The sequence below is a fragment of the Scyliorhinus torazame genome, chromosome 19 (assembly GCF_047496885.1).
Source record: "Scyliorhinus torazame isolate Kashiwa2021f chromosome 19, sScyTor2.1, whole genome shotgun sequence".
Lineage (NCBI taxonomy): Eukaryota > Metazoa > Chordata > Chondrichthyes > Carcharhiniformes > Scyliorhinidae > Scyliorhinus > Scyliorhinus torazame.
This window is the reverse complement of record NC_092725.1, coordinates 99,379,643-99,407,095: the sequence shown is the minus strand read 5'-3', so window position 1 is coordinate 99,407,095 and position 27,453 is coordinate 99,379,643. Positions and strand designations below refer to the sequence as shown.

The window sequence follows — 27,453 nt, the reverse complement described above, 5'->3', positions numbered from 1 at the left end:
CAACATACCCACCCAATCAGCATACTCCCCCATCAACATACCCACCCCATGAACATACCCACCCCATGAACATACCCACCCCATGTACATACCCACCCCATCAACATTCCCATCCCATCAATATACCCACCCCATCAACATACCCACACCATCAACATACCCACCCCATCAACATACCCACCCCATCAACATACCCACCCCATCAACATACCCACCCCATCAACATACCCACCCCCATCAACATACCCCCCATCAACATACCCACGCCCATCAACATACCCACCCCCATCAACATACCCACCCCATCAACATACCCACCCCATCAACATACCCACTCCATCAACATACCCACTCCATCAACATACCCACACCATCAACATACCCACCCCATTAACATACCCACCCCATCAACATACCCACACTCACAGCATACCCACCCCATCAACATACCTACCCCATCAACATACCACCCCATCAACATATCCACCCCATCAACATACCTACCCCATCAACATACCACCCCATCAACATATCCTACCAAATCAACATATAAACACCATCAACATATGCATCCCATCAACATATGCATCCCATCAACATACCTACACCATCAACATACTCACCCCATTAACAAATCCTACCCCATCAACATATAAACACCATCAACATATGCATCCCATCAACATATGCATCCCATCAACATACCCACACCATCAACATATCCACACCGTCAACATACCCACCCCACCAACATACCCACCCCACCAACATTCCCATCCCATCAATATACCCATCCCATCAACATACCCACACCATCAACATACCCACCCAATCAGCATACTCCCCCATCAACATACCCTCCCCATCAACATACCAACCCCATCAAAATACCCATCCCATCAACATACCCATCCCATCAACATACCCATCCCATCAACATACCCCCCCATCAACATACCCATCCCATCAACATACCCACACCATCAACATACCCACCCCATGAAAATACCCCCCATCAACATACCACCCCATCAACATACCCCCCCCCTTCAACATACCCACAACATCACCATACCCATCCCATCAACATACCCACACCATCAACATACCCACCCCATCAACATACACATCCCATCAACACACCCACCCCGTCAACATACCCACCCCATCAACATACCCACCCCATCAACATACCCACCCCATCAACATACCCACCTCATCAACATACCCACACCATCAACATACCCCTCCCATCAACATACCCACACCATCAACATTCCCACCCCATCAACATACCCCCCCATCAACATACCCACACCATCAACATACCCACCCCATCAACATACCCACCCCATCAACATACCCACCCCATCAACATACCCACCCCATCAACATACCCACCCCATGAACATACCCACCCCATGAACATACCCACCCCATCAACATACACATCCCATCAACATACCCACACCATCAACATACCCACCCCATCAACATACACGTCCCATGAACATACCCACCCCATCCACATACCCACCCCATCGACATACCACCGCATCAACAAACCCACACCATCAACATACCCACCACATCAACATACCCACACCATCAACATTCTTACACCATCAACATACCCATCCCATCAACATACCCACACCATCAACATACCCACCCCATCAACATACACATACCATCAACATACCCACACCATCAACATACCCACCCCATCAACATACTCACACTATCAACATACCCACCCCATCAACATACCCACACCATCAACATACCCACACCATCAACATACCCCCCCATCAACATACACATCCCATCAACATACCCACCCCATCAACATACCCACCCCATCAACATACCCACCCCATCAACATACCCACCCCATCAACATACCCACACCATCAATATACTTACCCCATCAACATACCCACCCCATCAACATACCCACATCATCAACATACCCACACCATCAACATACCCACCCCATCAACATACCCACACCATCAACATACCCACCCCATCAACATACCCACCCCATCAACATACCCACCCCATCAACATACCCACCCCATCATCATACCCATACCATCAACATACCCACCCCATCAACATACCCACACCATCAACATACCCCTCCCATCAACATACCCACACCATCAACATACCCACTCCATCAACATACCCACACCATCAACATACCCACCCAATCAGCATACTCCCCCATCAACATACCCACCCCATGAACATACCCACCCCATGAACATACCCACCCCATGTACATACCCACCCCATCAACATTCCCATCCCATCAATATACCCATCCCATCAACATAACCACACCATCAACATACCCACCCAATCAGCATACTCCCCCATCAACATACCCTCCCCATCAACATACCCACCCCATCAACATACCCATCCCATCAACATACCCATCCCATCAACATACCCATCCCATCAACATACCCCCCCATCAACATACCCATCCCATCAACATACCCACACCATCAACATACCCACCCCATCAACATACCCCCCCATCAACATACCTACAGCATCAAGATACCCACACCATCAACATACCCACCCCATCAACATACCCACACCATCAACATACCCATCCCATCAACATTCCCATACCCATCCCATCAACATACCCATACCCATCCCATCAACATACCCACACCATCAACATACGCACCCCATCACATACACATCCGATCAACATACCCAACCCATCAACATACCCACCCCATCAACATACCCACACCATCAACATACCCCCATCAACATACCCACCCCATCTATGTACCCCCCATCAACATACCCCCCATCAACATACCCCCCATCAACATACCCACACCATCAACATACCCATACCATGAACATACCCATCCCATCAACATACCCACCCCATCAACATACCCACCCCATCAACATACCCACACCATCAACATACCATCAACATACCCACCCCATCAACATTCCCACCCCATCAACATACGCACACCATCAACATTCCCACCCCATCAACATACCCACCACATCAACATACCCACACCATCAACATACTCTCACCATCAACATACCTACCCCATCAACATACCCACACCATCAACATTCCCACCCTATCAACATACCCACACCATCAACATACCTACCCCATCAACAAACCCACCCCATCAACAAATCCCCATCAACATACCCACCCCATCAACATACCCACACCATCAACATACCCACCCCATCAACATACCCACACCATCAACATACCCACACTATCAACATACCCACACCATCAACGTACCCAACCCATCAACGTACCCACATCATCAACGTACCCACCCCATCAACATACCCACACCATCAACACACCGCCACCATCAACATACCCCCCATCAACATACGCACACCATCAACATACCCACAACATCAACATATCCACACCATCACCATATCCAGACCATCAGCATATCCACCCCATCAACAGACCCGCACCATCAACACACCCACCCCATCAACATACCCACACCATCAACATACTCACACCATCAACATACCCTCACCATCAACATACCCACCCCATCAACATTCCCACCCCATCAACATACGCACACCATCAACACCCCCACACCAGCAACACACCCACACCATCAACAAATCCACACCATCAACATACCCACACCATCAACACACCCACACCATCAACATACTCACACCATCAACATACCCACCCCATCAACATACACATCCCATCAAGATACCCACATCATCAACATACCCACCTCATCAACATACCCCCCCATCAACATACCCACACCATGAACATACCCACCCCATCAACATACTCACACCATCAACATACCCTCACCATCAACATACCCACCCCATCAACACACCCACCCGATCAACATACCCACACCATCAACATACTCACACCATCAACAGACCCACCCCATCAACATACACATCCCATCAAGATACCCACACCATGAACATACCCACCTCATCAACATACCCCCCATCAATATACCCACACCATGAACATACCCACCCCATCAACATACCCACACCATCAACATACCCTCACCATCAACATACCTACCCCATCACCATACCCACACCATCAACACACCGCCATCATCAACATACCCCCCCATCAACATACGCACACCATCAACACACCCACCCCATCAACACATCCACCCCATCAACACACCCACCCCATCAACATACCCACACCATCAACATACTCACACCATCAACATACCCACCCAATCAACATACACATCCCATCAAGATACCCACACCATCAACATACCTACCTCATCAACATACCCCCCCCCATCAACATACCCACCCCATCAACATACCCACTCCATCAACATACCCACTCCATCAACATACCCACTCCATCAACATACCCACTCCATCAACATACCCACACCATCAACATACCCACCCCATTAACATACCCACCCCATCAACATTCCCATCCCATCAACATACCACCACATCTACATACCCCTCCCATCAACATACCCACACCATCAACATATCCACCCCATCAACACACCCACACAATCAACAGACCCACCCCATCAACATACCCACACCATCAACATACCCATCCCATCAACATACCCACCCCATCATCATATCCACCCCATCAACATACCCACACCATCAACATACCCACTCCATCAACATACCCACACCATCATCATATCCACACCATCAACATACCCACCCCATCATCATATCCACCCCATCAACATATGCGCCCCATCAACATACCCTCTCCATCAACATACCCACTCCATCAACATACCCACCCCATCAACATACCCACCTCATCAACATACCCACCCCATCAACACACCCACACCATCAAGTTACCCACACCATCAACATACCCACACCATCACCACACCCACACCAGCAAAATACCCACCCCATCAACATACCCACACCATCAACACACCCAGCCCATCAACACACCCACACCATCAACATACCCACCCCATCAACATACCCACCCCATCAACATACCCACCCCATCAACATACCCACTCCATCAACATACCCATCCCATCAACATACCCACCCCATCAACATACCCACCCCATCAACACACCCACACCATCAACATACCCACCCCATCAACATACCCACCCCATCAACATACCCACCCATCAGCGTACCCACTCCATCAACATACCCAGCCCATCAACATACCCACCCCATCAACACACCCACACCATCAACATACCCACCCCATCAACATACCCACCCCATCAACATACCCACCCCATCAACATACCCACTCCATCAACATACCCATCCCATCAACATACCCACCCCATCAACATACCCACCCCATCAACACACCCACACCATCAACATACCCACCCCATCAACATACCCACCCCATCAACATACCCACCCATCAGCGTACCCACCCCATCAACATACCCAGCCCATCAACATACCCATCCCATCAGCATACCCCCCTCAACATATCCCACCCATCAACATACCCACCCCCATCAACATACCCCCCATCAACATACCCACGCCCATCAACATACCCACCCCCATCAACATACCCACCCCATCAACATACCCACCCCATCAACATACCCACTCCATCAACATACCCACTCCATCAACATACCCACACCATCAACATACCCACCCCATTAACATACCCACCCCATCAACATACCCACACTCACAGCATACCCACCCCATCAACATACCTACCCCATCAACATACCACCCCATCAACATATCCACCCCATCAACATACCTACCCCATCAACATACCACCCCATCAACATATCCTACCAAATCAACATATAAACACCATCAACATATGCATCCCATCAACATATGCATCCCATCAACATACCTACACCATCAACATACTCACCCCATTAACAAATCCTACCCCATCAACATATAAACACCATCAACATATGCATCCCATCAACATATGCATCCCATCAACATACCCACACCATCAACATATCCACACCGTCAACATACCCACCCCACCAACATACCCACCCCACCAACATTCCCATCCCATCAATATACCCATCCCATCAACATACCCACACCATCAACATACCCACCCAATCAGCATACTCCCCCATCAACATACCCTCCCCATCAACATACCAACCCCATCAAAATACCCATCCCATCAACATACCCATCCCATCAACATACCCATCCCATCAACATACCCCCCCATCAACATACCCATCCCATCAACATACCCACACCATCAACATACCCACCCCATGAAAATACCCCCCATCAACATACCACCCCATCAACATACCCCCCCCTTCAACATACCCACAACATCACCATACCCATCCCATCAACATACCCACACCATCAACATACCCACCCCATCAACATACACATCCCATCAACACACCCACCCCGTCAACATACCCACCCCATCAACATACCCACCCCATCAACATACCCACCCCATCAACATACCCACCTCATCAACATACCCACACCATCAACATACCCCTCCCATCAACATACCCACACCATCAACATTCCCACCCCATCAACATACCCCCCCATCAACATACCCACACCATCAACATACCCACCCCATCAACATACCCACCCCATCAACATACCCACCCCATCAACATACCCACCCCATCAACATACCCACCCCATGAACATACCCACCCCATGAACATACCCACCCCATCAACATACACATCCCATCAACATACCCACACCATCAACATACCCACCCCATCAACATACACGTCCCATGAACATACCCACCCCATCCACATACCCACCCCATCGACATACCACCGCATCAACAAACCCACACCATCAACATACCCACCACATCAACATACCCACACCATCAACATTCTTACACCATCAACATACCCATCCCATCAACATACCCACACCATCAACATACCCACCCCATCAACATACACATACCATCAACATACCCACACCATCAACATACCCACCCCATCAACATACTCACACTATCAACATACCCACCCCATCAACATACCCACACCATCAACATACCCACACCATCAACATACCCCCCCATCAACATACACATCCCATCAACATACCCACCCCATCAACATACCCACCCCATCAACATACCCACCCCATCAACATACCCACCCCATCAACATACCCACACCATCAATATACTTACCCCATCAACATACCCACCCCATCAACATACCCACATCATCAACATACCCACACCATCAACATACCCACCCCATCAACATACCCACACCATCAACATACCCACCCCATCAACATACCCACCCCATCAACATACCCACCCCATCAACATACCCACCCCATCATCATACCCATACCATCAACATACCCACCCCATCAACATACCCACACCATCAACATACCCCTCCCATCAACATACCCACACCATCAACATACCCACTCCATCAACATACCCACACCATCAACATACCCACCCAATCAGCATACTCCCCCATCAACATACCCACCCCATGAACATACCCACCCCATGAACATACCCACCCCATGTACATACCCACCCCATCAACATTCCCATCCCATCAATATACCCATCCCATCAACATAACCACACCATCAACATACCCACCCAATCAGCATACTCCCCCATCAACATACCCTCCCCATCAACATACCCACCCCATCAACATACCCATCCCATCAACATACCCATCCCATCAACATACCCATCCCATCAACATACCCCCCCATCAACATACCCATCCCATCAACATACCCACACCATCAACATACCCACCCCATCAACATACCCCCCCATCAACATACCTACAGCATCAAGATACCCACACCATCAACATACCCACCCCATCAACATACCCACACCATCAACATACCCATCCCATCAACATTCCCATACCCATCCCATCAACATACCCATACCCATCCCATCAACATACCCACACCATCAACATACGCACCCCATCACATACACATCCGATCAACATACCCAACCCATCAACATACCCACCCCATCAACATACCCACACCATCAACATACCCCCATCAACATACCCACCCCATCTATGTACCCCCCATCAACATACCCCCCATCAACATACCCCCCATCAACATACCCACACCATCAACATACCCATACCATGAACATACCCATCCCATCAACATACCCACCCCATCAACATACCCACCCCATCAACATACCCACACCATCAACATACCATCAACATACCCACCCCATCAACATTCCCACCCCATCAACATACGCACACCATCAACATTCCCACCCCATCAACATACCCACCACATCAACATACCCACACCATCAACATACTCTCACCATCAACATACCTACCCCATCAACATACCCACACCATCAACATTCCCACCCTATCAACATACCCACACCATCAACATACCTACCCCATCAACAAACCCACCCCATCAACAAATCCCCATCAACATACCCACCCCATCAACATACCCACACCATCAACATACCCACCCCATCAACATACCCACACCATCAACATACCCACACTATCAACATACCCACACCATCAACGTACCCAACCCATCAACGTACCCACATCATCAACGTACCCACCCCATCAACATACCCACACCATCAACACACCGCCACCATCAACATACCCCCCATCAACATACGCACACCATCAACATACCCACAACATCAACATATCCACACCATCACCATATCCAGACCATCAGCATATCCACCCCATCAACAGACCCGCACCATCAACACACCCACCCCATCAACATACCCACACCATCAACATACTCACACCATCAACATACCCTCACCATCAACATACCCACCCCATCAACATTCCCACCCCATCAACATACGCACACCATCAACACCCCCACACCAGCAACACACCCACACCATCAACAAACCCACACCATCAACATACCCACACCATCAACACACCCACACCATCAACATACTCACACCATCAACATACCCACCCCATCAACATACACATCCCATCAAGATACCCACATCATCAACATACCCACCTCATCAACATACCCCCCCATCAACATACCCACACCATGAACACACCCACCCCATCAACATACTCACACCATCAACATACCCTCACCATCAACATACCCACCCTATCAACACACCCACCCGATCAACATACCCACACCATCAACATACTCACACCATCAACAGACCCACCCCATCAACATACACATCCCATCAAGATACCCACACCATGAACATACCCACCTCATCAACATACCCCCCATCAATATACCCACACCATGAACATACCCACCCCATCAACATACCCACACCATCAACATACCCTCACCATCAACATACCTACCCCATCACCATACCCACACCATCAACACACCGCCATCATCAACATACCCCCCCATCAACATACGCACACCATCAACACACCCACCCCATCAACACATCCACCCCATCAACACACCCACCCCATCAACATACCCACAACATCAACATACTCACACCATCAACATACCCACCCAATCAACATACACATCCCATCAAGATACCCACACCATCAACATACCTACCTCATCAACATACCCCCCCCCCATCAACATACCCACACCATCAACATACACACCCCATCAACATTCCCATCCCATCAATATACCCATCCCATCAACATACCCACACCATCAACATACCCACCCAATCAGCATACTCCCCCATCAACATACCCGCCCCATCAACAGACCCACCCCATCAACATACCCATCCCATCAACATACCCATCCCATCAACATACCCATCCCATCAACACAGCTCCCCATCAACATACCCATCCCATCAACATACCCACACCATCAACATACCCACCCCATCAACATACCCACACCATCAACATACCCACCCATCTACATACCCACCCCATCAACATACCCCCCATCAACATACCCACACCATCAACATAATCACACCATCAACATACCCACCCCATCAACATACCCACAACATCAACACACCCACCCCATCAACACATCCACCCCATCAACACACCCACCCCATCAACATACCCACACCATCAACATACTCACACCATCAACATACCCACCCCATCAACATACACATCCCATCAAGATACCCACACCATCAACATACCCACCTCATCAACATACCCCCCCATCAACATACACACACCATCAACATACCCACCCCATCAACATTCCCATCCCATCAATATACCCATCCCATCAACATACCCACACCATCAACATACCCATCCAATCAGCATACTCCCCCATCAACAAACCCTCCCCATCAACATACCCACCCCATCAACATACCCATCCCATCAACATACCCATCCCATCAACATACCCATCCCATCAACATACCCCCCCATCAACATACCCATCCCATCAACATACCCACACCATCAACATACCCACCTCATCAACATACTCCCCCATCAACATACCCACACGATCAACATACCCACCCCATCAACATACCCACACCATCAACATACCCATCCCATCAACATACCCATACCCATCCCATCAACATACCCACACCATCAACATACGCACCCCATCAACATACACATCCGATCAACATACCCACCCCATCAACATACCCACCCCATCAACATACCCACACCATCAACATACCCCCATCAACATACCCAGCCCATCCAAATACCCCCCATCAACACACCCCCCATCAACATACCCACACCATCAACATACCCACCCCATCAACATACCCACACCATCAACATACCCTCACCATCAACATACCCACCCCATCAACATACCCACCCCATCAACATACCCACACCATCAACATTCCCACCCCATCTACATACCCACACCATCAACATACCCACACCATCAACATACCCACCCCATCAACATACCCACACCATCAACATACTCTCACCATCAACATATCCTCCCCATCAACATACCCACACCATCAACATTCCCACCCTATCAACATACCCACACCATCAACATACCTACCCGATCAACATACCCACCCCATCAACAAACCCCCCATCAACATACCCACCCCATCAACATACCCACACCATCAACATACCCACCCCATCAACATACCCACACCATCAACATACCCACACCATCAACATACCCACACCATCAACGTACCCAACCCATCAACATACCCACATCATCAACGTACCCACCCCATCAACATATCCACACCATCAACACACCGCCACAATCAACATAACCCCCCATCAACATACGCACACCATCAACATATCCACAACATCAACATATCCACACCATCAACATATCCACACCATCAACATATCCAGACCATCAGCATATCCACCCCATCAACATACCCGCACCATCAACACCCCCACACCATCAACACACCCACACCATCAACATACCCACGCCATCAACATACCCACACCATCAACACACCCACCCCATCAACACATCCACCCCATCAACACACCCACCCCATCAACATACCCACACCATCAACATACTCCCACCATCAACATACCCACCCCATCAACATACACATCCCATCAAGATACCCACACCATCAACATACCCACCTCATCAACATACCCACACCATGAACATACCCACCCCATCAACATACCCACACCATCAACGTACCCTCACCATCAACATACCCTCTCCATCTACATACCCACACCATCAACACACCGCCACCATCAACATACCCCCCCATCAACATACGCACACCATCAACATATCCACAACATCAACATATCCACACCATCAACATATCCACACCATCAGCATATCCACCCCATCAACACACCCGCACCATCAACACCCCCACACCATCAACACACCCACACCATCAACATACCCACGCCATCAACATACCCACACCATCAACACACCCACCCCATCAACACATCCACCCCATCAACACATCCACCCCATCAACACACCCACCCCATCAACATACCTACACCATCAACATATCCACACCATCAACATATCCACACCATCAACATATCCAGACCATCAGCATATCCACCCCATCAACACACCCGCACCATCAACACCCCCACACCATCAACACACCCACACCATCAACATACCCACGCCATCAACATACCCACACCATCAACACACCCACCCCATCAACACATCCACCCCATCAATACACCCACCCCATCAACATACCCACACCATCAACATACTCACACCATCAACATACCCATCCCATCAACATACACATCCCATCAAGATACCCACACCATCAACATACCCACCTCATCAACATACCCACACCATGAACATACCCACCCCATCAACATACCCACACCATCAACGTACCCTCACCATCAACATACCCTCTCCATCAACATACCCACACCATCAACACACCGCCACCATCAACATACCCCCCCATCAACATACGCACACCATCAACATATCCACACCATCAACATATCCACACCATCAGCATATCCACCCCATCAACACACCCGCACCATCAACACCCCCACACCATCAACACACCCACACCATCAACATACCCACGCCATCAACATACCCACACCATCAACACACCCACCCCATCAACACATCCACCCCATCAACACATCCACCCCATCAACACACCCACCCCATCAACATACCTACACCATCAACATACTTACACCATCAACATACCCACCCCATCAACATACACATCCCATCAAGATACCCACACCATCAACATACCCACCTCATCAACATACCCACCTCATCAACATACACCCCCATCAACATACCCACACCATGAACATACCCACCCCATCAACATACCCACACCATCAACGTACCCTCACCATCAACATACCCACACCATCAACATACCTACCCCATCAACTTCCCCACCCCATCAACAAACCCCAGCATTAACATACCCACCCCATCACCATACCCACACCATCAACATACCCACCCCATCAACATACCCACTCCATCAAAATACCCACCCCATCAACATACCCACACCATCAACATACCCACACCATCAACATACCCACACCATCAATGTGCCCAACCCATCAACGTACCCACATCATCAACGTACCCACTCCATCAACATACCCACACCACCAACACACCGACACCATCAATATACCCCCCCATCAACATACGCACACCATCAACATACGCACACCATCAACATATCCACACCATCAACATATCCACACCATCAACATATCCAGACCATCAGCATATCTACCCCATCAACACACCCGCACCATCAACACCCCCACACCATCAACACCCCCACACCATCAACACACCCACACCATCAACATACCCACACCATCAACATACCCACACCATCAACACACCCACACCATCAACACATCCTCCCCATCAACACATCCACCCCATCAACACACCCACCCCATCAACATACCCACACCATCAACATACCCACCCCCATCAACACACCGACACCACCAACATACCTATCCCATCAACATACCCACCCCATCAACATACCCACACCATCAACATACCCACCCCATCAACATACCCACCCCATCAACATACCCACCCCATCAACATACCCACCCCATCAACATACCCACATCATCAACATACCCACCCCATCAACATAGACATCCCATCAAGATACCCACACCATCAACATACCCACCTCATCAACATACCCCCCCATCAACATACCCACACCATGAACATACCCACCCCATCAACATACCCACACCATCAACATACCCTCACCATCAACATACCCACACCATCAACATACCTACCCCATCAACATACCCACCCCATCAACAAACCCCAGCATTAACATACCCACCCCATCACCATACCCACACCATCAACATACCCACCCCATCAACATACCCACCCCATCAACATACCCACCCCATCAACATACCAACCCCATCAACATACCCACACCATCAACATACCCACACCATTAACATACCCACACCATCAACATACCCACACCATCAATGTACCCAACCCATCAACGTACCCACATCATCAACGTACCCACTCCATCAACATACCCACACCACCAACACACCGACACCATCAATATACCCCCCCATCAACATACGCACACCATCAACATACGCACACCATCAACATATCCACACCATCAACATATCCAGACCATCAGCATATCCACCCCATCAACACACCCGCACCATCAACACTCCCACACCATCAACACCCCCACACCATCAACACACCCACACCATCAACATACCCACACCATCAACATACCCACACCATCAACACACCCACACCATCAACACACCCACACCATCAACACATCCTCCCCATTAACACATCCACCCCATCAACACACCCACCCCATCAACATACCGACCCCATCAACATACCCACAACATCAACATACCGACCCCCATCAACACACCGACACCATCAACATACCTATCCCATCAACATACCCACCCCATCAACATACCCACACCGTCAACATAACCACCCCATCAACATACCCACCCCATCAACATACCCACCCCATCAACATACCCACATCATCAACATACCCACCCCATCAACATCCCCACACCATCAACCTATACACACCATTAACATATCCACCCCATCAACATACCCACCACATCAACATACCCACACCATCAACATACCGACCCCCATCAACACACCGACACCATCAACATACCTATCCCATCAACATACCCACCCCATCAACATACCCACACCGTCAACATAACCACCCCATCAACATACCCACCCCATCAACATACCCACCCCATCAACATACCCACATCATCAACATACCCACCCCATCAACATCCCCACACCATCAACCTATACACACCATTAACATATCCACCCCATCAACATACCCACCACATCAACATACCCACACTCACAGCATACCCACCCTATCAACATACCTACCCCATTAACATACCACCCCATCAGCATACTGAGACCATCAACATACCCACCCCATCAACATATCCTACCCCAACAACATACCCACACGATCAACATACCCACACCATCAACATACCCACCCCCATCAACACACCAACACCATCAACATACCTATCCCATCAACATACCCACCCCATCAACATACCCACCCCATGAACATACCCACCCCATGAACATACCCACCCCATCAACATTCCCATCCCATCAATATACCCATCCCATCAACATAACCACACCATCAACATACCCACCCAATCAGCATACTCCCCCATCAACATACCCTCCCCATCAACATACCCACCCCATCAACATACCCATCCCATCAACATACCCATCCCATCAACATACCCATCCCATCAACATACCCCCCCATCAACATACCCATCCCATCAACATACCCACACCATCAACATACCCACCCCATCAACATACCCCCCCATCAACATACCTACACCATCAAGATACCCACACCATCAACATACCCACCTCATCAACATACTCCCCCATCAACATACCCACACCATCAACATACCCACCCCATCAACATACCCACACCATCAACATACCCATCCCATCAACATTCCCATACCCATCCCATCAACATACCCATACCCATCCCATCAACATACCCACACCATCAACATACGAAACCCATCACATACACATCCGATCAACATACCCAACCCATCAACATACCCACCCCATCAACATACCCACACCATCAACATACCCCCATCAACATACCCACCCCATCTATGTACCCCCCATCAACATACCCCCCATCAACATACCCACACCATCAACATACCCATACCATGAACATACCCATCCCATCAACATACCCACCCCATCAACATACCCACCCCATCAACATACCCACACCATCAACATACCATCAACATACCCACCCCATCAACATTCCCACCCCATCAACATACGCACACCATCAACATTCCCACCCCATCAACATACCCACCACATCAACATACCCACACCATCAACATACTCTCACCATCAACATAACTACCCCATCAACATACCCACACCATCAACATTCCCACCCTATCAACATACCCACACCATCGACATACCTACCCCATCAACAAACCCACCCCATCAACAAATCCCCATCAACATACCCACCCCATCAACATACCCACACCATCAACATACCCACCCCATCAACATACCCACACCATCAACATACCCACACCATCAACAAACCCACACCATCAACGTACCCAACCCATCAACGTACCCACATCATCAACGTACCCACCCCATCAACATACCCACACCATCAACACACCGCCACCATCAACATACCCCCCATCAACATACGCACACCATCAACATACCCACAACATCAACATATCCACACCATCACCATATCCAGACCATCAGCATATCCACCCCATCAACAGACCCGCACCATCAACACACCCACCCCATCAACATACCCACACCATCAACATACTCACACCATCAACATACCCTCACCATCAACATACCCACCCCATCAACATTCCCACCCCATCAACATACGCACACCATCAACACCCCCACACCAGCAACACACCCACACCATCAACAAACCCACACCATCAACATACCCACACCATCAACACACCCACACCATCAACATACTCACACCATCAACATACCCACCCCATCAACATACACATCCCATCAAGATACCCACACCATCAACATACCCACCTCATCAACATACCCCCCCATCAACATACCCACACCATGAACATACCCACCCCATCAACATACTCACACCATCAACATACCCTCACCATCAACATACCCACCCCATCAACACACCCACCCGATCAACATACCCACACCATCAACATACTCACACCATCAACATACCCACCCCATCAACATACACATCCCATCAAGATACCCACACCATGAACATACCCACCTCATCAACATACCCCCCATCAATATACCCACACCATGAACATACCCACCCCATCAACATACCCACACCATCAACATACCCTCACCATCAACATACCCACCCCATCACCATACCCACACCATCAACACACCGCCACCATCAACATACCCCCCCATCAACATACGCACACCATCAACACACCCACCCCATCAACACATCCACCCCATCAACACACCCACCCCATCAACATACCCACCCAATCAGCATACTCCCCCATCAACATACCCGCCCCATCAACAGACCCACCCCATCAACATACCCATCCCATCAACATACCCATCCCATCAACATACCCATCCCATCAACACAGCCCCCCCATCAACATACCCATCCCATCAACATACCCACACCATCAACATACCCACCCCATCAACATACCCACACCATCAACATACCCACCCATCTACATACCCACCCCATCAACATACCCCCCATCAACATACCCACACCATCAACATAATCACACCATCAACATACCCACCCCATCAACATACCCACACCATCAACACACCCACCCCATCAACACATCCACCCCATCAACACACCCACCCCATCAACATACCCACACCATCAACATACTCACACCATCAACATACCCACCCCATCAACATACACATCCCATCAAGATACCCACACCATCAACATACCCACCTCATCAACATACCCCCCCATCAACATACCCACACCATCAACATACCCACCCCATCAACATTCCCATCCCATCAATATACCCATCCCATCAACATACCCACACCATCAACATACCCATCCAATCAGCATACTCCCCCATCAACAAACCTTCCCCATCAACATACCCACCCCATCAACATACCCATCCCATCAACATACCCATCCCATCAACATACCCATCCCATCAACATACCCCCCCATCAACATACCCATCCCATCAACATACCCACACCATCAACATACCCACCTCATCAACATACTCCCCCATCAACATACCCACACGATCAACATACCCACCCCATCAACATACCCACACCATCAACATACCCATCCCATCAACATACCCATACCCATCCCATCAATATACCCACACCATCAACATACGCACCCCATCAACATACACATCCGATCAACATACCCACCCCATCAACATACCCACCCCATCAACATACCCACACCATCAACATACCCCCATCAACATACCCAGCCCATCTATATACCCCCCATCAACACACCCCCCATCAACATACCCACACCATCAACATACCCACCCCATCAACATACCCACACCATCAACATACCCTCACCATCAACATACCCACGCCATCAACATACCCACCCCATCAACATACCCACACCATCAACATTCCCACCCCATCTACATACCCACACCATCAACATACCCACACCATCAACATACCCACCCCATCAGCATACCCACACCATCAACATACTCTCACCATCAACATATCCTCCCCATCAACATACCCACACCATCAACATTCCCACCCTATCAACATACCCACACCATCAACATACCTACCCGATCAACATACCCACCCCATCAACAAACCCCCCATCAACATACCCACCCCATCAACATACCCACACCATCAACATACCCACCCCATCAACATACCCACACCATCAACATACCCACACCATCAACATACCCACACCATCAACGTACCCAACCCATCAACATACCCACATCATCAACGTACCCACCCCATCAACATATCCACACCATCAACACACCGCCACAATCAACATACCCCCCCATCAACATACGCACACCATCAACATATCCACAACATCAACATATCCACACCATCAACATATCCACACCATCAACATATCCAGACCATCAGCATATCCACCCCATCAACACACCCGCACCATCAACACCCCCACACCATCAACACACCCACACCATCAACATACCCACGCCATCAACATACCCACACCATCAACACACCCACCCCATCAACACATCCACCCCATCAACACACCCACCCCATCAACATACCCACACCATCAACATACTCCCACCATCAACATACCCACCCCATCAACATACACATCCCATCAAGATACCCACACCATCAACATACCCACCTCATCAACATACCCACACCATGAACATACCCACCCCATCAACATACCCACACCATCAACGTACCCTCACCATCAACATACCCTCTCCATCTACATACCCACACCATCAACACACCGCCACCATCAACATACCCCCCCATCAACATACGCACACCATCAACATATCCACAACATCAACATATCCACACCATCAACATATCCACACCATCAGCATATCCACCCCATGAACACACCCGCACCATCAACACCCCCACACCATCAACACACCCACACCATCAACATACCCACCCCATCAACACATCCACCCCATCAACACATCCACCCCATCAACACACCCACCCCATCAACATACCTACACCATCAACATACTCACACCATCAACATATCCACACCATCAACATATCCACACCATCAACATATCCAGACCATCAGCATATCCACCCCATCAACACACCCGCACCATCAACACCCCCACACCATCAACACACCCACACCATCAACATACCCACGCCATCAACATACCCACACCATCAACACACCCACCCCATCAACACATCCACCCCATCAATACACCCACCCCATCAACATACCCACACCATCAACATACTCACACCATCAACATACCCATCCCATCAACATACACATCCCATCAAGATACCCACACCATCAACATACCCACCTCATCAACATACCCACACCATGAACATACCCACCCCATCAACATACCCACACCATCAACGTACCCTCACCATCAACATACCCTCTCCATCAACATACCCACACCATCAACACACCGCCACCATCAACATACCCCCCCATCAACATACGCACACCATCAACATATCCACACCATCAACATATCCACACCATCAGCATATCCACCCCATCAACACACCCGCACCATCAACACCCCCACACCATCAACACACCCACACCATCAACATACCCACGCCATCAACATACCCACACCATCAACACACCCACCCCATCAACACATCCACCCCATCAACACATCCACCCCATCAACACACCCACCCCATCAACATACCTACACCATCAACATACTTACACCATCAACATACCCACCCCATCAACATACACATCCCATCAAGATACCCACACCATCAACATACCCACCTCATCAACATACACCCCCATCAACATACCCACACCATGAACATACCCACCCCATCAACATACCCACACCATCAACGTACCCTCACCATCAACATACCTACACCATCAACATACTTACACCATCAACATACCCACCCCATCAACATACACATCCCATCAAGATACCCACACCATCAACATACCCACCTCATCAACATACACCCCCATCAACATACCCACACCATGAACATACCCACCCCATCAACATACCCACACCATCAACGTACCCTCACCATCAACATACCCACACCATAAACATACCTACCCCATCAACTTCCCCACCCCATCAACAAACCCCAGCATTAACATACCCACCCCATCACCATACCCACACCATCAACATACCCACCCCATCAACATACCCACTCCATCAACATACCCACCCCATCAACATACCCACACCATCAACATACCCACACCATCAACAAACCCACACCATCAATGTGCCCAACCCATCAACGTACCCACATCATCAACGTACCCACTCCATCAACATACCCACACCACCAACACACCGACACCATCAATATACCCCCCCATCAACATACGCACACCATCAACATACGCACACCATCAACATATCCACACCATCAACATATCCACACCATCAACATATCCAGACCATCAGCATATCTACCCCATCAACACACCCGCACCATCAACACCCCCACACCATCAACACCCCCACACCATCAACACACCCACACCATCAACATACCCACACCATCAACATACCCACACCATCAACACACCCACACCATCAACACATCCTCCCCATCAACACATCCACCCCATCAACACACCCACCCCATCAACATACCCACCCCATCAACATACCCACCCCATCAACATACCCACACCATCAACATACCCACCCCCATCAACACACCGACACCATCAACATACCTATCCCATCAACATACCCACCCCATCAACATACCCACCCCATCAACATACCCACCCCATCAACATACCCACCCCATCAACATACCCACATCATCAACATACCCACCCCATCAACATAGACATCCCATCAAGATACCCACACCATCAACATACCCACCTCATCAACATACCCCCCCCATCAACATACCCACACCATGAACATACCCACCCCATCAACATACCCACACCATCAACATACCCTCACCATCAACATACCCACACCATCAACATACCTACCCCATCAACATACCCACCCCATCAACAAACCCCAGCATTAACATACCCACCCCATCACCATACCCACACCATCAACATACCCACACCATCAATGTACCCAACCCATCAACGTACCCACATCATCAACTTTCCCACTCCATCAACATACCCACACCACCAACACACCGACACCATCAATATACCCCCCCATCAACATACGCACACCATCAACATACGCACACCATCAACATATCCACACCATCAACATATCCAGACCATCAGCATATCCACCCCATCAACACACCCGCACCATCAACACTCCCACACCATCAACACCCCCACACCATCAACACACCCACACCATCACCATACCCACACCATCAACATACCCACACCATCAACACACCCACACCATCAACACATCCTCCCCATCAACACATCCACCCCATCAACACACCCACCCCATCAACATACCGACCCCATCAACATACCCACACCATCAACATACCGACCCCCATCAACACACCGACACCATCAACATACCTATCCCATCAACATACGCACCCCATCAACATACCCACACCGTCAACATAACCACCCCATCAACATACCCACCCCATCAACATACCCACATCATCAACATACCCACCCCATCAACATCCCCACACCATCAACCTATACACACCATTAACATATCCACCCCATCAACATACCCACCACATCAACATACCCACACCATCAACATACCGACCCCCATCAACACACCGACACCATCAACATACCTATCCCATCAACATACCCACCCCATCAACATACCCACACCGTCAACATAACCACCCCATCAACATACCCACCCCATCAACATACCCACCCCATCAACATACCCACCCCATCAACATACCCACATCATCAACATACCCACCCCATCAACATCCCCACACCATCAACCTATACACACCATTAACATATCCACCCCATCAACATACCCACCACATCAACATACCCACACTCACAGCATACCCACCCTATCAACATACCTACCCCATTAACATACCACCCCATCAGCATACTGAGACCATCAACATACCCACCCCATCAACATATCCTACCCCAACAACATACCCACACCATCAACATACCCACACCATCAACATACCCACCCCCATCAACACACCAACACCATCAACATACCTATCCCATCAACATACCCACCCCATCAACATACCCACCCCATCAACACACCAACACCATCAACATACCTATCCCATCAACATACCCACCCCATCAACACACCCACACCATCAACATACCCACACCATCAACATACCCACCCCATCAACATACCCACCCCATCAACATACCCACACTCACAGCATACCCACCCCATCAACATACCTACCCCATCAACACACCCACACCATCAACACACCCACACCATCAACATACCCACACCATCAACATACCCACCCCATCAACATACCCACCCCATCAACATACCCACACTCACAGCATACCCACCCCATCAACATACCACCCCATCAACATACCCACCCCATCAACATACCTACCCCATCAACATACCACCCCATCAACATATCCTACCCCATCAACGTTTAAACACCATCAACATATGCATCCCATCAACATATGCATCCCATCAACATACCCACACCATCAACATACCCACCCCATTAACAAATCCTACCCCATCAACATATCCTACCCCATCAACATACCCACCCCAACAACATACCACCCCATCAACATACCACTCCATCAACATATCCTACCCCATCAACATATAAACACCATCAACATATGCATCCCATCAACATATGCATCCCTTCAACATACCCACACCATCAACATACTCACCCCATTAACAAATCCTACCCCATCAACATATAAACACCATCAATATATAAATCCAATCAACATACCCACACCATCAACATACTCACATCATCAACATATCCTACCCCATCAACATAACCACCCCATCAACATACCACCCCATCAGCATACTGAGACCATCAACATACCACCCCATCAACATACCCTACCGCATTAACATCCTACCCTGTCAACATATCCATCAATTCCTATTACTCTCATGTTTATCCTGCTTCCTCTTACATATTTGTGGACTTTTGACTCTGAGCTCTCCCTGTGGTAGTGAGTTTCACATTCTGGGATCAAACTCTACCCCTCCCCCCCACTCCCTCTTCCCCCCCCCACCCCACTCTCGGTTGAACTGCAGAATCAGCGCAATGTTCCAGAATAGACAGTTATAGTTTTGTAAGACTCGTATTGCACTGACGTGTAAGATTTCTGCAGAGTTCTTTCTTTTTTATTTTACAGATCTGGGGAACGATATTTGCCCGTTAGTATCGAAGAATAAAAGATAAACCAGTACTGTCCTTCACTTTGACAATATCTCCGTTGTTATGGAGTTCGCTTTGACCAAGTTAAAGCTATTGGAGCATGATGTCTGCGTGCGAGAATGTTATGATGGAATAATTTATAAATCATTAATAAATCAGCCTGCTTAAGCTGACCTGTTGTGTTGCTGTGCCTGGATTCACCTTTGCTTTGACATACACAATAATGGACGGTATTGGGTTCATGTTTAATCTGATTCTGAATGACATCTGGTCTTGCCATGCATCTGTGGCACTGCCATGAACACTGAAATTGCTTCAGATAATACATGTACCTTCTGTTACTGATTGATGTGCGAATGTGATTGGGGACAGGTGTAAAAGAGTTCATTTCACAAGTTGAAATTGCTACTGTCTGAACTCGGGAATGGAATCAGCAAGCTCATGCCCCATAAACTGGTTTGAACAAATTACTGAATAATTCTCCTGCGCTAAACTGTATCGGTCATGCGAACAGGCTCACTCGCATGGTTTTCCTGCTAATTCCTTTGGCATGGAGTTGGTAATTGAGGAAATTTGAGCTGGAAGAGGCCATTCAGCCCATCAAGCCTGCTACTCCATTCAACAAGTTCACAGATGATCTTCTACCACCTTCCTGCACTATTCCCAGATCACTTAATTGCCTTCAAACTCCAAAATCAATCGGCCTCTGTCTTGAACATGCAGCACAGTGGAACTGTGGTTAGCACTGCTGCCTCACAGCGCCAGGGACGCAGGTTCAATTCCAGCATCGGGTGACTGTGCGGAGTTTGCACTTTCTTCCTGTGTCTGCGTGGATTTCTTCATAGATGCTCCAGTTTCCTCCCACAGTCCAAAGATGTGCAGGTTAGGCGGATTAGGCACGAAGGGAATGCTAAAATTTCCCTTCGTGCCCAAAAGGTCAGGTAGGGATATTGGGTTACAGGGATAGGGTGGAGGTATGGGCTTAAGTGGGGTGCTATTTCCAAGGGCCAGTGCATACTCGATGGGCTAAATGGCCTCCTTCTGCACTGTAGGGATTCTATGATTGTTGCTCAATGATGGAGCCTCCACGGACCTCAGGAGTAGAGAGTTCTGAAGATTCACAATCCTCTTGACTGACAAAATTCCTCCTCATCTCTATCCTCAATGGCCCTACCCTTTATTCTGAGACTGTGACCCCCGTGTTCGCGATTCTCCAGGCAGGAGAAATATTTCTCAGCATTTACTCTGTCAAGCCCCTTAAGAATTTTACATGTTTCAGGTAGGTTGATCGGCCACACAAAATTGCCTATTAATTGAAATTTATTTTTAAAATGTCGGTTCAATCGTTCCTCGTGGCACAATCTCTTCATTGCAGGAACGAGTCTAATGAACACGCGTCACCCTCCCTCCAGGGCAGGTATGTCCTTCCTTAGGTAAGGAAACCTGTGCTCCACACGTGGCCTTTACCCATGTCCTCTATAATTGCAGTAAGTCAGTTTGACCAGGAGGTGGGGGCAGTTACCTCTCCCAGAATCAAGGTGTGGTTACAGGAGGTGATTTCTGCTCATTAACTGCAGATAATGTGATGCTGCCTAATTTATTTATCCTCCAATCTGTTGCAATCGCTGGGCTAATTAAACATGCAAAAATGTCACACCTTTCAAGAGCCGCCTACCCATTAGAATGTGTTAAACTTTAACACAATTAAATTAAGATATTCTTATTAAAAATAGTGATGCAATCTGCTGAACTATATTGTAAATTAATTTTAAAAAATAAATTTAGAGTACCCAATTATTTTTTTCCAATTAAAGGGCAATTTAACGTGGCCAATCCACCTAACCTGCACAAATCTTTTTGGGTTGTGGGGGGTGAGACCCACGCAGGCACGGGGAGAATGTGCAAACCCCACACGTATAGTGATCCAGCGATTGAACCCGGGTCCTCGGTGCCGTGAGGCAGTAGTGCTAACCACTGCGTCACAATTCCGCCCTATTGTAAATTAATTTTAACTGGAATTGTGCTTGAGCATGAAGTGCCATTTCAAATGTTTTAATTATTTAGTTCATTAACCATGAAGTGCAAAATTCCTTCAATCTTCTCAGTTAATTATGACCCTTTGGAAAATATCATCGAGAAACATAAGCCTCTTTGTGAATATGGGTAAATAGCCTTTGTTTTACTGAAGTAAAACTCATTTACATTTGTGCTTTACGACTCACTGGACTTAAATTCATTGTAATCGAGTGTCTTGTATTGGTGGCTTCATTCCGTTGGCGTGGATTGGTATTTTAACTCTTTGTATTTTGTTGCTGAGAACGTTCATCTTCTGGGGTGTTTGGTTGGGTTCCGATGGGGAAGTGGGTGAATGCTGTGCCCAGAATGTTCTGCTGTGAAGAGGACTCTGGAGACGATGGAATTCAGATTCGTTGCTGGCTCGGGATTTCTTTAACGACAGGCTGGCTCCAAACAAACAACAGGCGGATTCCGACCGTCGTGGGAGATTTTCAGAGGTCAAGGCCAAACGCGGATGCTGACCCCGAATGGTGATGCCTGGCTGCCCGCCTCTGCGATCGTACCAGAGGCGGATTTATCTATTTTCAAATGTTATTCCTTTCCCAGACTTACAAAGCCAAGGTGACAGAGTGGAAAGGGCAAGCCTCCACTTGCTCAAAAAAACATTTCAAATTCAAATTGAATCCGATTCATGAGTCCCCTCAAGAGAGACGTACAAGTTCCTCTGAGGAATTGCTAATTATTTGAAATGATTTGTGGCGACAGCTGTCAGGCTAACGTTTCAGAAGGGTTGAAAGGGGAGGGGGTTAAATACAGGAGATTTGACCCTTAACGGAGTATCTGATCAGCTGATATTTGTTCACATGCTCAGTCACTCTGTCCCTAATGACGATTCTAGAAGCTGCCCCACAGTTGATGATGGGGTGGATGGATAGGACAGTATACTTAAGGCATTATTTTTGACAATGGGTGAGTTGGAGAGTGGTAGTTGTCTGATTGTAAAGCAAGGCCGTGGAGTGAGGATGTATCGAATTTGATTGTTCTTTCAAAGAGCTGCTATAGTTACAATGGGCTGAATAGCCTTCTTGTGCAGTCCATGAGGAATTTTTGCCTTGGTTGCTGCCGTATAATGGGGAGAATCAGAGACTTGCGGGGAGATGTAGTATAAGGGGTTATATTCTAAATGTGATATACGAGGGAGAGCACAGTAAGAAGTCTTACAACACCAGGCTAAAGTCCAACAGGTTTGTTTCAAACAGTAGCTTTCGGAGCACTGTTCCTTCCTCAGGTGAAGGCATTCATCTGAGGAAGGAGCAGTGCTCTGAAAGCTAGTGTTTGAAACAAACTTGTGGGACTTTAACCTGGTGTTGTAAGACTTCTTACTGTGCTCACCCCAGTCCAACGCCGGCATCTCCGCATCATACTACTGAGACATTGTACACACCATTATGAAGTGATGCAATGTCTCATGGCCTTGCTCTCTCTCGAAGACTTCATGGCAAGTTGAAATCACAATAAAATGTTTCTTAGTAATGATAATGCTTTCCTGACCTCAGCTTGACTGCTCAGTTG

General features: G+C 48.5%; 1 protein-coding gene across 4 annotated transcripts in view; it reads left to right on the top strand.

The window, feature by feature from the left end:
• tspan11 (tetraspanin 11) overlaps window positions 1-24,049 on the top strand; it is a 211,796-nt gene extending 187,747 nt beyond the window's left edge. For all 4 annotated transcript variants that reach the window (XM_072483972.1, XM_072483971.1, XM_072483974.1 and 1 more), the window contains one exon: window positions 23,843-24,049. Coding sequence is in view for 2 of the 4 variants with exons in the window: in XM_072483974.1 (XP_072340075.1) it covers window positions 23,843-23,869 (27 nt within the window). In the remaining 2 variants the exon portion in view is untranslated. The remainder of the gene's footprint in view (window positions 1-23,842) is intronic.
• The last annotated feature ends 3,404 nt before the right edge of the window (window positions 24,050-27,453 follow it).